This window comes from Leptodactylus fuscus, chromosome 2 (genome assembly GCF_031893055.1).
Source record: "Leptodactylus fuscus isolate aLepFus1 chromosome 2, aLepFus1.hap2, whole genome shotgun sequence".
NCBI classification, from domain to species: domain Eukaryota; kingdom Metazoa; phylum Chordata; class Amphibia; order Anura; family Leptodactylidae; genus Leptodactylus; species Leptodactylus fuscus.
The window spans coordinates 277,873,047-277,889,427 of NC_134266.1; the positions used below are offsets into that span (position 1 = coordinate 277,873,047).

At 48.9% G+C, this 16,381-nt stretch overlaps 1 protein-coding gene across 4 annotated transcripts in view; it reads left to right on the plus strand.

Moving 5' to 3' along the window:
* The window catches only part of ARAP1 (ArfGAP with RhoGAP domain, ankyrin repeat and PH domain 1), a 126,132-nt gene extending 110,049 nt beyond the window's left edge, over positions 1 to 16,083 (plus strand). For 3 of the 4 annotated variants that reach the window (XM_075266331.1, XM_075266329.1, XM_075266330.1), the window contains exons 23-34: positions 570 to 717; positions 3,539 to 3,622; positions 3,889 to 3,954; positions 5,692 to 5,809; positions 6,008 to 6,124; positions 6,212 to 6,348; positions 9,186 to 9,271; positions 11,507 to 11,557; positions 12,105 to 12,168; positions 12,335 to 12,487; positions 14,991 to 15,031; positions 15,284 to 16,083. In XM_075266331.1, the coding sequence (XP_075122432.1) occupies positions 570 to 717; positions 3,539 to 3,622; positions 3,889 to 3,954; positions 5,692 to 5,809; positions 6,008 to 6,124; positions 6,212 to 6,348; positions 9,186 to 9,271; positions 11,507 to 11,557; positions 12,105 to 12,168; positions 12,335 to 12,487; positions 14,991 to 15,008 (1,042 nt within the window). In that variant the 3' untranslated portion in view covers positions 15,009 to 15,031; positions 15,284 to 16,083. The remainder of the gene's footprint in view (positions 1 to 569; positions 718 to 3,538; positions 3,623 to 3,888; positions 3,955 to 5,691; positions 5,810 to 6,007; positions 6,125 to 6,211; positions 6,349 to 9,185; positions 9,272 to 11,506; positions 11,558 to 12,104; positions 12,169 to 12,334; positions 12,488 to 14,990; positions 15,032 to 15,283) is intronic. The other variant, XM_075266332.1, reaches the window with a different exon arrangement.
* The last annotated feature ends 298 nt before the right edge of the window (positions 16,084 to 16,381 follow it).

Sequence of the window (16,381 nt, forward strand, 5' to 3'; positions counted from 1 at the left end):
AGCACAAGAGACCATAGAGTTTTATAGTACTTTCAGGGGGGGTGGGTGAGGGGCGTTCTGGACTGTGTATGTCTGGTCAAGGGCCCTCTAGTTACAGAAATGAGGCTGTCTCTCCATGATGCCTCACTCTTTGACTGTCGTACAGTGATGTCTCATACTCAGGCTGTGTTTCTGCGATGTCTTGTGCACAGACATTTTTCTCAGTTATTTCTTATACTCAGGCTGTCTCTCTGTGATGTGTCATAGTCAGGCTGTCTCTCTGTGATGTCTTATACTCAGGCTGTCTCTCTGTGATGTGTTATACTCAGGCTGTCTCTCTGTGATGTGTTATACTCAGGCTGTCTCTCTGTGATGTGCCATAGTCAGGCTGTCTCTCTGTGATGTGTTATACTCAGGCTGTCTCTCTGTGATGTGCCATAGTCAGGCTGTCTCTCTGTGATGTGTTATACTCAGGCTGTCTCTCTGTGATGTCTTATACTCAGGCTGTCTCTCTGTGATGTGTTATACTCAGGCTGTCTCTCTGTGATGTCTTATAGTCAGGCTGTCTCTCTGTGATGTCTCTCTTGCAGTATCCAGCACTTTTCTGACAGCAATCAAATGACTATTCACAATCTGGCCATCGTATTCGGCCCCACGCTCTTCCAGACGGACGGACAGAACTACAAGCCAGGACGAGTGGTGGAAGACTTGATCACCTTCTACCTGCCCATATTCAATGTATGTATGGGAGAGAAAAGGTTAATGATGAGTATTACTATGTAGATCTCATATTACTATAGTACAGACTATAATGCCCTGACAGCACTGTCACTATGAAGGGGCGGGACAGAGGAGCTGTAATGGCAAGTAGTCAGAAATGTCAGGACACATTGCTGGGAAAATAACTGCTGAAATTTTTTGATCCTATTGCTTTATCTGTTATATTTTGCTTGGTGCAATCTGTTGTCACTTCTTTACTTCTTCCTCCGGCTGTTGTCACTTCTTTACTTCTTCCCTTGGCTGTTGTCACTTTTTTATTTATTCCCCTGGCTGTTGTCACTTCTTCCCCTGGCTTTTGTCACTTATTCCTCTGGCTGTTGTCACTTCTTTCTCTGGCTGTTGTCACTTCATTACTTCTTCCTCCGTCTGTTGTCACTTTATTACTTCTTCCTCTGGGTTTTGTCACTTCATTACTTCTTCCTCTGGCTGTTGTAATTTATTGATTTTTGCCTATGGCTGTTGTCACTTTTTCCCCTGGCTGTTGTCACTTCTTCCTCTGGCTATTGTCACTTCTTCCCTTGGCTGTTGTTACTTCTTCCTCCGTCTGTTGTCACTTCATTACTTCTTCCTCTGGCTGTTGTCACTTCATTACTTCTTCCTCTGGCTGTTGTCACTTCTTTACTTCTTCCTGCAGCTGTTGTCACTTCATTACTTCTTCTTCTGGCTGTTGTCACTTCATTATTTCTTCCTCCGGTTGTTGTCACTTCTTTACTTCTTCCCTTGGCTGTTGTCACTTTTATATTTCTTCCCCTGGCTGTTGTCACTTCTTCCCCTGGCTTTTGTCACTTCTTCCCCTGGCTTTTGTCACTTATTCCTCTGGCTGTTGTCACTTCTTCCTTTGGCTGTTGTCACTTCATTACTTCTTCCTCCGTCTGTTGTCACTTCATTACTTCTACCTCTGGCTGTTGTCACTTCATTACTTCTTCCTCCGTCTGTTGTCACTTCATTATTTCTTCCTCCGGTTGTTGTCACTTCTTTACTTCTTCGTCTGGCTGTTGTCACTTTACTACTTCCTCTGGCTGCTGTCATTTATTTACTTGTTCCTCTGGCTGTTGTCACTTCTTCCTCTGGCTGTTGTCACTTCATTACCTCTTCCTCCGGCTTTTGTCACTTCTTTACTTCTTCCCTTGGCTGTTGTCACTTTTTTATTTATTCCCCTGGCTGTTGTCACTTCTTCCCCTGGCTTTTGTCACTTATTCCTCTGGCTGTTGTCACTTCTTCCTCTGGCTGTTGTCACTTCATTACTTCTTCCTCCGTCTGTTGTCACTTCATTACTTCTTCCTCTGGCTGTTGTCACTTCATTACTTCTTCCTCTGGCTGTTGTAATTTATTGATTTTTGCCTATGGCTGTTGTCACTTTTTCCCCTGGCTGTTGTCACTTCTTCCTCTGGCTATTGTCACTTCTTCCCTTGGCTGTTGTCACTTCTTCCTCTGGCTGTTGTCACTTCATTACTTCTTCCTCCGTCTGTTGTCACTTCATTACTTCTTCCTCCGTCTGTTGTCACTTCATTACTTCTTCCTCTGGCTGTTGTCACTTCTTTACTTCTTCCTGCAGCTGTTGTCACTTCATTACTTCTTCTTCTGGCTGTTGTCACTTCATTATTTCTTCCTCCGGTTGTTGTCACTTCTTTACTTCTTCCCTTGGCTGTTGTCACTTTTATATTTCTTCCCCTGGCTGTTGTCACTTCTTCCCCTGGCTTTTGTCACTTATTCCTCTGGCTGTTGTCACTTCTTCCTTTGGCTGTTGTCACTTCATTACTTCTTCCTCCGTCTGTTGTCACTTCATTATTTCTTCCTCCGGTTGTTGTCACTTCTTTACTTCTTCGTCTGGCTGTTGTCACTTTACTACTTCCTCTGGCTGCTGTCATTTATTTACTTGTTCCTCTGGCTGTTGTCACTTCTTCCTCTGGCTGTTGTCACTTCATTACCTCTTCCTCCGGCTTTTGTCACTTCTTTACTTCTTCCTCCAGCTGTTGTCACTTAATTACCTCTTCCTCCGACTATTGTCACTTCTTTACTTCTTCCTCCGGGTGTTCTCACTTCTTCCCCTGGCTGTTGTCATGTCTTCCTCCAGCTGTTGTCACTTCATTACCTCTTCCTCCGGCTGTTGTCACTTCTTTACTTCTTCCTCTGGCTGTTGTCACTTCTTCCCCTGGCTGTTTTCACTTCTTCCTCTGGTTGTTGTCACTTCTTTACTTCTTCTTGCAGCTGTTTTCACTTCATTACTTCTTCCTCTGGCTGTTGTCACTTCATTACTTCTTCCTCCGGCTGTTGTCACTTCATTACTTCTTCCTCCATCTGTTGTCACTTCATTACTTCTTCCTCTGGCTGTTGTCACTTCATTACTTCTTCCTCTGGCTGTTGTCACTTCATTACTTCTTCCTCTGACTGTTGTCACTTCTTTACTTCTTCCTCCATCTGTTGTCACTTCTTTACTTCTTCCTGCAGCTGTTTTCACTTCATTCCTTCTTCCTGCAGCTGTTTTCACTTCATTCCTTCTTCCTCCGGTTGTTGTCACTTCATTACTTCTTCCTCCGGCTGTTGTCACTTCCTTACTTCTTCCTCTGGCTGTTGTCACTTCATTACTTCTTCCTCTGGCTGTTGTCACTTCATTACTTCTTCCTCTAGCTGCTGTCATTTATTTTCTTGTTCCTCCAGTTGTTGTCACTTCTTTACTTCTTCCTCTGGCTGTTGTCACTTCATTACCTCTTCCTCCGGCTGTTGTCACTTCATTACTTCTTCCTCCAGGTGTTGTCACTTCATTACATCTTCTTTCTAGGTGGACGTTCAGGAGATCCAGAAGCAGCTCGATATCACATCTACCATCATGAAAGTGCGCAATGAAAACCAAGTGAGACGCAGGGTAAGATGGCAGCAGATACAAGACTAGGTACTCATGATAGTAGATATAACACCCCGCACCAGTGTTATATAATTTCCAGGTCCTCAGTACAGTAGGTATAACACCCTGCACCAGTGTTATTATATCATCTCGAGGTCCTCAGTACAGTAGATATAACACCCCGCACCAGAGTTAGTATATAATCTCCAGGTCCTCAGTACAGTAGATATAACACCCCGCACCAGAGTTAGTATATAATCTCCAGGTCCTTATCTCGTCTATTACAGGGATGTGACTTTATCTGCACTGTATATCTGAATGAGAAGAAGGCTGAGTGTGAACAGAGCGTCCACGTGAGTAACCTCAGCCATTTACTAAACTGGGCTGTACATTGTATTCATGATCACACAGCTAAAGATGGCTGATAACAGAGAGCAACAGACTGTAAGACATACTGCAGCACAATGCACAGGAGAACACCGTCTGCTAAAGTGCAGCACTGCAGTAACTAGTAACACCCGGGACCACATCTACTAGGACTGCAACAGCGATGGCTTGTCAGAACCGTGACAATTAGTACAATACAAGACAGCGCCGACTAGTACAATACGAGACAGCGCCGACTAGTACAATACGAGACAGCGCCGACTAGTACAATACGAGACAGCGCCGACTAGTACAATACGAGACAGCGCCGACTAGTACAATACAGGACAGCGCCGACTAGTACAATACGAGACAGCGCCGACTAGTACAATACAAGACAGCGCCGACTAGTACAATACAAGACAGCGCCGACTAATACAATACGAGACAGCGCTGACTAGTACAATACGAGACAGCGCCGACTAATACAATACGAGACAGCGCCGACTAGTACAATACAAGACAGCGCCGACTAGTACAATACAAGACAGCGCCGACTAGTACAATACAAGACAGCGCCGACTAGTACAATACAAGACAGCGCCGACTAGTACAATACAAGACAGCGCCGACTAGTACAAAACAGGACAGCGCCGACTAGTACAATACAGGACAGCGCCGACTAGTACAATACAGGACAGCGCCGACTAGTACAATACGAGACAGCGCCGACTAGTACAATACAAGACAGCGCCGACTAGTACAATACGAGACAGCGCCGACTAGTACAATACAAGACAGCGCCGACTAGTACAAAACAGGACAGCGCCGACTAGTACAATACAGGACAGCGCCGACTAGTACAATACAGGACAGCGCCGACTAGTACAATACGAGACAGCGGCGACTAGTACAATACGAGACAGCGCTGACTAGTACGATACAAGACAGCGGCGACTAGTACAATACAAGACAGCGCCGACTAGTACAATACAGGACAGCGCCGACTAGTACAATACAAGACAGCGGCGACTAGTACAATACGAGACAGCGCCGACTAGTACGATACGAGACAGCGGCGACTAGTACAATACGAGACAGCGCCGACTAGTACGATACAAGACAGCGCCGACTAGTACAATACGAGACAGCGGCGACTAGTACAATACGAGACAGCGCCGACTAGTACGATACAAGACAGCGGCGACTAGTACAATACAAGACAGCGCCGACTAGTACAATACAAGACAGCGCCGACTAGTACAATACAGGACAGCGCCGACTAGTACAATACAAGACAGCGGCGACTAGTACAATACGAGACAGCGCCGACTAGTACGATACGAGACAGCGGCGACTAGTACAATACGAGACAGCGCCGACTAGTACAATACAAGACAGCGGCGACTAGTACAATACGAGACAGCGCCGACTAGTACGATACGAGACAGCGGCGACTAGTACAATACGAGACAGCGCCGACTAGTACGATACAAGACAGCGGCGACTAGTACGATACAAGACAGCGCCGACTAGTACAATACAAGACAGCGCCGACTAGTACAATACGAGACAGCGCTGACTATACTTACTCGTTCTACGCTGCACCGTGCCGGCCATGTACTGGACTGGGCTTTCTAGTAATGTGCTGAACTAGATTAACTAGTAATGTGCTGGACAAAGCGAGTTGCAATAGTAACACAACATCTTGCCCTGACTTCCAGATTGCGGTCACCATGACGGCTCAGGAGCTGACCGAAACGCTGCTGGAGAGGAGGAACATCCGGGTGGCGGAGGGCGAATATTGGAGCTGCTCGGAGGTGGACGACTCCGGAGAATTAGGTGAGTCCCTCTAAGTCTCAGGTCCTCATCCACATAATATTACCAGTATTATCACTGCAGTGCACAGATTGGCCACTAGATGTCAGCACATTACTTTATACTTAAGACTTCTCAGTTTGCGGCCTGTTGTAAAATTGACATTGTGCCCATACTTAGTTATATTGGACCAGGCAAACAGCTTTATTGTTCCGTTGACAGAGCGCCCCCTACATTACTCCGAGAAAGTGCTGCCCATCTTCCACTCTCAGGTCAACAACAGCAGCAACTTGATTGTGAAGAAGAACGTGCACATGGACGCCATGTTGTACTATATCAGTGAGTAGTCGCCGACCAATACCTGCTGATATGTCAGGCTGGTCCATGGGGGACATAAAGATCACTGAGGCGTCTGTTTATCCGCAGAGAATCGGGCAGGAGATTCCAAAAACGGGATGATGAAGTTTCGTGAGGAGAAGAGTTTATTGGGGTTCGGGGCCAGTTTTCATGACCGATACTTCATGTTGAACAGTAGCATGCTGCGCATGTACCGGGAAGTGAGGGTAAGTGACCGGAGCGTCTGGTGAATAGCGCCCCCTGCACTGCATGTACACTGCCCTCTGTAGGAGATCCTGGTGAATAGCGCCCCCTGCACTGCATGTACACTGCCCTCTGTAGGAGATCCTGGTGAATAGCGCCCCCTGCACATAATGTACACTGCCCTCTGTAGGAGATCCTGGTGAATAGCACCCCCTGCACATAATGTACAGTGCCCTCTGCAGGAGATCCTGGTAAATAGCGCCCCCTGCACTACATGTACACTGCCCTCTGTAGGAGATCGTGGTGAATAGCGCCCCCTGCACTGCATGTACACTGCCCTCTGCAGGAGATCCTGGTGAATAGCACCCCCTGCACTGCATGTACACTGCCCTCTGCAGGAGATCCTGGTGAATAGCGCCCCCCAGCAATGCATGTACACTGCCCTCTGCAGGAGATCCTGGTGAATAGCGCCCCCTGCACTGCTTGTACACTGCCCTCTGCAGGAGATCCTGGTGAATAGCGCCCCCTGCACTGCTTGTACACTGCCCTCTGCAGGACATCCTGGTGAATAGCGCCCCCCTGCACTGCATGTACACTGCCCTCTGCTGGAGATCCTGGTGAATAGCGCACCCTGCACTGCATGTACAGTGCCCTCTGCAGGAGATGCTGGTGAATAGCACCCCCTGCACTGCTTGTACAGTGCCCTCTGCAGGAGATCCTGGTGAATAGCGCCCCCTGCACTGCTTGTACACTGCCCTCTGTAGGAGATCCTGGTGAATAGCGCCCCCTGCACTGCTTGTACACTGCCCTCTGCAGGAGATCCTGGTGAATAGCACCCCCTGCACTGCATGTACAGTGCCCTCTGCAGGAGATCCTGGTGAATAGCACCCCCTGCACTGCATGTACAGTGCCCTCTGCAGGAGATCCTGGTGAATAGCGCCCCCCTGCACTGCATGTACACTGCCCTCTGTAGGAGATCCTGGTGAATAGCGCCCCCTGCACTGCTTGTACACTGCCCTCTGCAGGAGATCCTGGTGAATAGCGCCCCCTGCACTGCATGTACAGTGCCCTCTGTAGGAGATCCTGGTGAATAGCACCCCCTGCACATAATGTACACTGCCCTCTGCAGGAGATCCTGGTGAATAGCGCCCCCTGCACATAATGTACACTGCCCTCTGCAGGAGATCCTGGTGAATAGCACCCCCTGCACTGCATGTACACTGCCCTCTGTAGGAGATCCTGGTGAATAGCGCCCCCTGCACTGCATGTACACTGCCCTCTGTAGGAGATCCTGGTGAATAGCACCCCCTGCACATAATGTACACTGCCCTCTGCAGGAGATCCTGGTGAATAGCGCCCCCTGCACATAATGTACACTGCCCTCTGCAGGAGATCCTGGTAAATAGCGCCCCCTGCACTACATGTACACTGCCCTCTGTAGGAGATCGTGGTGAATAGCGCCCCCTGCACTGCATGTACACTGCCCTCTGCAGGAGATCCTGGTGAATAGCGCCCCCTGCACTGCTTGTACACTGCCCTCTGTAGGAGATCCTGGTGAATAGCACGCCCTGCACTGCATGTACAGTGCCCTCTGCAGGAGATCCTGGTGAATAGCACCCCTTGCACTGCATGTACAGCGCCCTCTGCAGGAGATCCTGGTGAATAGCACCCCTTGCACTGCATGTACAGCGCCCTCTGCAGGAGATGCTGGTGAATAGCGCCCCCTGCACTGCTTGTACAGTGCCCTCTGCAGGAGATCCTGGTGAATAGCACCCCTTGCACTGCATGTACAGTGCCCTCTGCAGGAGATCCTGGTGAATAGCACCCCCTGCACTGCTTGTACACTGCCCTCTGTAGGAGATGCTGGTGAATAGCGCCCCCTGCACTGCTTGTACAGTGCCCTCTGCAGGAGATCCTGGTGAATAGCGCCCCCTGCACTGCATGTACACTGCCCTCTGCAGGAGATGCTGGTGAATAGCGCCCCCTGCACTGCTTGTACAGTGCCCTCTGCAGGAGATCCTGGTGAATAGCGCTCCCTGCACTGCATGTACAGTGCCCTCTGCAGGAGATGCTGGTGAATAGCGCCCCCAGCAGTGTATATACAGTGCCCTCTGTAGGAGATCCTGGTGAATAGCGCCCCCTGCACTGCTTGTACACTGCCCTCTGTAGGAGATGCTGGTGAATAGCGCCCCCTGCACTGCTTGTACACTGCCCTCTGCAGGAGATCCTGGTGAATAGCACCCCCTGCACTGCTTGTACACTGCCCTCTGTAGGAGATCCTGGTGAATAGCGCCCCCAGCAGTGTATATACAGTGCCCTCTGTAGGAGATCTTGGTGAATAGCACCCCCTGCACTGCTTGTACAGTGCCCTCTGCAGGAGATCCTGGTGAATAGCACCCCCTGCACTGCATGTACAGTGCCCTCTGCAGGAGATCCTGGTGAATAGCACCCCCTGCACTGCTTGTACACTGCCCTCTGTAGGAGATCCTGGTGAATAGCACCCCCTGCACTGCACGTACAGTGCCCTCTGTAGGAGATCTTGGTGAATAGCGCCCCCTGCACTGCATGTACAGTGCCCTCTGCAGGAGATCCTGGTGAATAGCGCCCCCTGCACTGCATGTACACTGCCCTCTGTAGGAGATCTTGGTGAATAACATCCTCAGCATCGTGTTGACAATGTACAGGGTTACTGCCGACAGGAGGTGTTAACATGGGGTCACTCTATCATGATGCAGTTTTTGGCTATGTAGCACAATACTACTCTTACTACTGATTGTAACGGAACTGGAGGGGGCGCACAGATGGGGGTGGGGGGGGGGAAGGGGGTAACAATGTATCACTAACTGCCCCTCTTATGAAGCAGAGTCATCGGCCGGAGAAGGAGTGGCCTGTGAAAAACCTGACCGTGCACCTGGGCATCAGGAGGAAAGTCCGAGCACCGACAAGGTAGGAGATCTGACCAGCAGACATCACTACAGATCTGCAGAGCATCGCTACCTCCACCTCCTGATACATAGTGTACTATCCTGCAGACTATTACATCACTGACCTCACTACAGATCTGCAGAATATTACTCCCTCCACCTCCTGATACATAATGATATATCCTGCAGACTATTACACCACTGACTCCTCTATAGATCTGCAGAGCATCACTCTGTCATCTCTACCTCCTGATACATAGTGTTCTATCCTGCAGACTATTACATCACTGACCTCACTACAGATCTGCAGAGCATCGCTACCTCCACCTCCTGATACATAGTGATATATCCTGCAGACTATTACATCACTGACCTCACTACAGATCTGCAGAGCATCGCTACCTCCACCTCCTGATACATAGTGATATATCCTGCAGACTATTACATCACTGACCTCACTACAGATCTGCAGAACATCGCTACCTCCACCTCCTGATACATAGTGTTCTATCCTGCAGACTATTACATCACTGACCTCACTACAGATCTGCAGAGCATCGCTACCTCCACCTCCTGATACATAGTGTTCTATCCTGCAGACTATTACATCACTGACCTCACTACAGATCTGCAAAGCATCGCTACCTCCACCTCCTGATACATAGTGATATATCCTGCAGACTATTACATCACTGACCTCACTACAGATCTGCAGAGCATCGCTACCTCCACCTCCTGATACATAGTGATATATCCTGCAGACTATTACATCACTGACCTCACTACAGATCTGCAGAACATCGCTACCTCCACCTCCTGATACATAGTGATATATCCTGCAGACTATTACATCACTGACCTCACTACAGATCTGCAGAGCATCGCTACCTCCACCTCCTGATACATAGTGATATATCCTGCAGACTATTACATCACTGACCTCACTACAGATCTGCAGAACATCGCTACCTCCACCTCCTGATACATAGTGTTCTATCCTGCAGACTATTACATCACTGACCTCACTACAGATCTGCAGAGCATCGCTACCTCCACCTCCTGATACATAGTGTTCTATCCTGCAGACTATTACATCACTGACCTCACTACAGATCTGCAGAGCATCGCTACCTCCACCTCCTGATACATAGTGTTCTATCCTGCAGACTATTACATCACTGACCTCACTACAGATCTGCAGAGCATCGCTACCTCCACCTCCTGATACATAGTGTACTATCCTGCAGACTATTACACCACTGACTCCTCTATAGATCTGCAGAGCATCGCTACCTCCACCTCCTGATACATAGCGTACTATCCTGCAGATTATTACACCACTGACTCCTCTATAGATCTGCAGAGCATCGCCCTGTGTGTTATTCCGTGCCCTGGTAGAGCGTTCAGTCCCTGTGATCCCGGCCCTCACCACTAGGGGGCAGTAGAGCTTTGTGTATATTTCGTATATTTACAGGCTTCAGCCTCACACACACTAGAAGAGTTGGGGCTGTTTACGGTTTGGACGCCGCACGCCGGCCGCGGTTCTGTCTTGAGCGCAGCGTGTTGTGCCATGTGCGGCGAGTACACAGGGACGGGCGATCAGCGGGTGTGTGGGCAGAGCCCGCTCTGTGTCATGGAAACACTGCCAGTTGCTAAGACACCCCAAGGCCAGGCGTGCACGGTTTAACCCTTCACATTCCCCGCCGCTCATTCCTGAGGTATTAGAGGGTATAGCAGCCCCCCCCCCCCCCCCCCCCCGGAGATGATCACTGGTAATGGAGAATGTCGCCGCCGCCGCGCCACGCTTTATTCTTCTGCGCTTCCATGGTAACCAGGCGGCGCTGAGATCCCTCCGTTTCTATAAGACGCCGTTTATTTGGGGAAAGTTTTTATCTAGTTTTTATCTTTTAACGACAGATACAATGTGACAAGGGCTGGGCCGCAGAGCTGACAATCTAGGATGGCCCCGTATGTGTCAGGCGTTGTCCACGCATCGGGGGTGTCCGGCACTTATTAGACAGCGGGGTCTGTCACTCACATGGCGGTTCTGTCCTAGCGCCATAGCAGGTTTTACAGCAGCAGTGCTTTATGGCAGAAGTATAACCGTGGCAGTGTCAGCCTGGCATTACTATCAGAGCGCATGTGCGGCCTACACAGGGTCACCTCAGCTGATGAGCAGGGGCAGCAGCCTAGCACAGCGCCCCCACTGGTGGAGGTCTGAGGACTGATATGCTGAAGTGTTGTGTCTGTGTTTCAGTTGGGGCTTCACGGTGATGGCCAAAAACGAGAAGAATGAGAAGAGTCAGTGGTGAGAGAAGTATTATCTATATTATCTATCTATCTATCTATCTATCTATCTCCTATCTATCTATCTATCTATCTATCTCCTATCTATCTATCTATCTATCTATCTCCTATCTATCTATCTATCTATCTATCTATCTATCTATCTATCTATCTATCTCCTATCTATCTATCTATCTATCTATCTATCTATCTATCTATCTATCTCCTATCTATCTATCTATCTATCTATCTATCTATCTATCTATCTCCTATCTATCTATCTATCTATCTATCTCCTATCTATCTATCTATCTATCTATCTATCTATCTATCTATCTCCTATCTATCTATCTATCTATCTATCTATCTATCTATCTATCTATCTCCTATCTATCTATCTCCTATCTATCTATCTCCTATCTATCTATCTATCTATCTATCTATCTATCTATCTATCTATCTATCTATCTCCTATCTATCTATCTATCTATCTATCTATCTATCTATCTGTCTATCTATCTATCCATCACTCCCTCCCTCCATCCCTTACACTTCTCTTTGTTCCGCAGGTATCTTTGCTGTGACACGGTTGGAGATATGAGGGAATGGTTTGCCGCCTTCATGTTTGTTCAGGTTTGGCTCTTGTTATTGTTATTCAGGTTCCGGGGTAACTCTCTGGGGTTGTCAGTAGGTGGCGCCGCTTATTCTGCTCCCTGATGTGGGTGTCTATGATGTGACATTACAGTGCCAGTTCTGATCCTGTCTGGTTAGTGATGGCGCCCTGTCTTTGTGCCCGCAGTATGGCAGCCTGTGGCCGGAGCAGAGCAGCTCAGCAAGGACCCGGAGCTCACAGCTGGAGGGAACGTTTGGGAACCTTCCCCTCATCCCTATACGAGGAAGTGAGACGGATATAAGGAGGAGTATGGCGGCCTTCACCACAGACCCGCTGACGGTGAGTGACCCGGGGAGACTGTATACTGTGTCATCATGTATATACTGTGCCCGCCTCTGGTGATGTCATGGTATACAGTCATGGCCAAAAGTTTTGAGAATGCCACAAATCTTCTCTTGTCACATGATCTGCTCCCTCTGGTTTCTGTGTGTTTGTCAGATGTTTTTATCACATACAGAAATAGAATTGCAGCTTATAGTGACAGTTAGAAGGAGTTACTGCAGAGTTGCAATATTTGCAGTGTTGACCCTTCTTCTTCTTCAGGACTCTGCAATTCTCCCTGGCAGCTCTCAATCAACTCCTGGACCAAATCCTGACTGATAGCCGTCCATTCTTGCACAATCAATGCTTGCATTTTGTCAGAATTTGTAGGTTTTTGTTTGTCCACCCGTCTCTTGATGATTGACCACAAGTTCTCAATGGGATTAAGATCTGGGGAGTTTCCAGGCCATGGACCCAAAATCTCTCTGTTTTGTTCCCTGAGCCATTTAGTTCTCCCCTTTGCTTTATGGCAAGGTGCTCCATCATGCTGGAAAAGGCATTGTTGGTGGCCAAACTGCTCTTGGACGGTTGGGAGAAGTTGATCTTGGAGGACATTCTGGTCCCATTCTTTATTCATGGCTGTGTTTTTAGGTCAGACTGTGAGAGAGCCGATTCCCTTGGCTGAGAAGCCACCCCACACATGAATGGTTTCAGGATGCTTTACAGTTGGCATGAGACAAGACTGGTGGTAGCGCTCACCTCGTCTTCTCCCAATAAGCTGTTTTCCAGATGTCCCAAACAATCGAAAAGGGGATTCATCAGAGAAAATGACTTTCCCCCAGTCCTCAGCAGTCACTCCCTGTACCTTCTGCAGAATATCAGTCTGTCCCTGATATTTTTTCTGGAGAGAAGTGGCTTCTTTGCTGCCCTCCTTGAGACCAGGCCTTGCTCCAAGAGTCTCCGCCTCACAGTGCGTGCAGATGCCCTCACACCTGCCTGCTGCCATTCCTGAGCAAGCTCTGCACTGCTGGTAGCCCTATCCCGCAGCTGAAACACTTTTAAGAGACGGTCCTGGCACTTGCTGGTCTTTCTTGGGCGCCCTGGAGCCTTTTTGCCAACAATGGAACCTCTCTCCTTGAAGTTCTTGATGATGCGATAGATTGGTGACTGAGGTGCAATCTTTCTAGCTGCGATACTCTTCCCTGTGAGGCCATTTTTGTGCAGTGCAATGATGACTGCACGTGTTTCTTTAGAGATAACCATGGTTAACAGAAGAGAAACAATGATGCCAAGCACCAGCCTCCTTTTACAGTGTCCAGTGGTGTCATTCTTACTTAATCATGACAGATTGATCTCCAGCCCTGTCCTCATCAACACCCACACCTGTGTTACTGGAGCAATCACTGAAACGATGTTAGCTGGTCCTTTTAAGGCAGGGCTGCAATGATGCTGAAATGTGTTTTGGGGGATAAAGTTCATTTTCTAGACAAATATTGACTTTGCAAGTAATTGCTGTTAAGCTGATCACTCTGTATAACATTCTGGAGTATATGCAAATTGCCATTAGGAAAACGGAAGCAGTAGACTTTGTAACAATTACTATTTGTATCATTCTCAAAACTTTTGGCCATGGCTGTATACTGTGCCCGCCTCTGGTGATGTCCTGGTATATACTGTGCCTGCCTCTGGTGATGTCATGGTGTATACTGTGCCCGCCTCTGGTGATGTCCTGGTATATACTGTGCCCGCCTCTGGTGATGTCATGGTATATACTGTGCCCGCCTCTGGTGATGTCATGGTATATACTGTGCCCGCCTCTGGTGATGTCATGGTATATACTGTGCCATTTTCTGGATCTCTTCTTGCAGTCTTCTCTATATACGTCCTGATCCAGTAATTCTCACAGCTGAGCTTTTGTTACAATGTATCCAGTGTAGATAATCCTCTGTGGACTCCATAATGATACGTTACCTGCACTGACACATTGTAACAACCTATCAGGACGGGAGTGAGATATAGGTAGGTGGGGGGGATCCAGGACTACCTTCACCCCTGGCCCGCACCGCACCACGTGCACCCCGCAGACGTCACCTCCATACGTCTCAGCCGCTGCACTATCTGTCCTTCTATAACAGGGATGATGGGAGTTGTAGGCGATGTGAAGTATCGCCGCGCCGTGATTGACGGCCTGGATCAGCTCAGTTAGATCGATCCTCGCGGCTCCTCGGGCTGGTGGCGGCGGGGGGAGGGGGCGCTGGCGGTATCTCTTATTTCATCTTCATTTCCTTTGATCACTTCAAACACGATTTAGATTTGGCCTAATCGCAGCTTAAATGGAGTCATCAGGAACGCGGCGGTGGCGGTCAGCGAGCAGCGCACCAATCTACTCCCTGCGGCCTGGAGGCATGACCATGTTCACACTTGAAATCAGCAGTGCAGTAATCTGAGAGCCGCGCTGCGTCGCGTCTGCTTCCTTCGTTACAATGTATCTTCACTCCATGTTCTTTCTCTTTCATTCCAGCTCCTCGGCAATGTATGATGCGGCAGCGCGGGATGTTGCAGGTACGTTGCGCTTCTAGCTCCGCCCACTTTCCACCAATTGTCCTAGTGGGTGGAGCTGACAACTGCTCAGTGACATAGTTGTCAGCTCACTATATTACATTTAGTAACTGGGCGCCAAACAATGGTGCAAAGTATCAGGTGATTGGAAGATGCAAGCCCCTCCCCCTTGGCTACAAGCCAGACATTGCAGAGACTCTGCAGCCCCCTGCTGCTCAGTCACTATAACTGCACCCTGTGCTCCACTTTTTGCAGGTCGGCTCCGCCCCTTGTTATTGGACTGTGTATCGGGGACTCCTAGGACGCGCGTAGAGCATTTCACTCCAGGAGATGGCGGGAAGTCTGCGCCCGGAACGATGGACTGGACGAAACACAACATGGACGTGTATAGTAGATAGCGTGCCTTGTAGAAAGCCTTCTGTAAATACAGCCCCTCCCCCAATCTCCCCTCAATCCCTTTAATTCAAGACTTGAAGGAAGACTCCGCCTCCTGCGACCGTATAGACTTTGTATATGGATTTCTCGTCTTCTGCCTTTTGATGCACTAACACTGATTTACAAGAGTCCGCTGGGGGTCGAGGCTTCGTGTCAGGACCTGCAGCAGGTTATTTGGGGGAGGGGGAGATGTTGCGTTTTAACTGTGAGCATTTTAATCATGTGTCGCCTCGGATGTGACTGCAGGGGGCGCTGTATAGGACTACTGAAAAATGGATCAAGCAATCACTGGAAGCAGAAGAGGTCCTTGTAAGGTGACGGAGACGTCTGTGAGGACCTGGAGGTGCCTGTCATGTACCCCAAAGTGTCTCCACTGCTCAGGCAGGAGCAGACCACACAAAAATGGCGGCCACTGTCAGCCTGAGCTGTCAATGTCTGGTGTGATCTATAACTGGGGGTCTTCAACAGTGGCCTCTGCACCAGAGAGATGGAGCCCCTCCCCCAATCACCTCATTGGGGCGACCTGCAGGACTCCATGTCACATTGTATCCCCAGCGGACCCGATCTGAGTCATTGTAATTCCCACTCACCAATAAACACGACGCATTTCACTGTGTATTATATAATCCTGCTGCCGCCATGACATCATTTATCTGGAGGCGCCGACACTTGATCGATATAAATGGGGCTGACTAATCTGCTGCATATACAAAATCCTGCTGCCTGCAGCCACCACTAGAGGGAGCTCAGTGTATACAGATATATACAAACACCACTAGAGAGAGCTCACTACATACAGATATATACAGTCACCACTAGAGGGAGCTCACTACATACAGATTATACAGTCACCACTAGAGGGAGCTCACTACATACAGATTATACAGTCACCACTAGAGGGAGCTCACTACATACAGA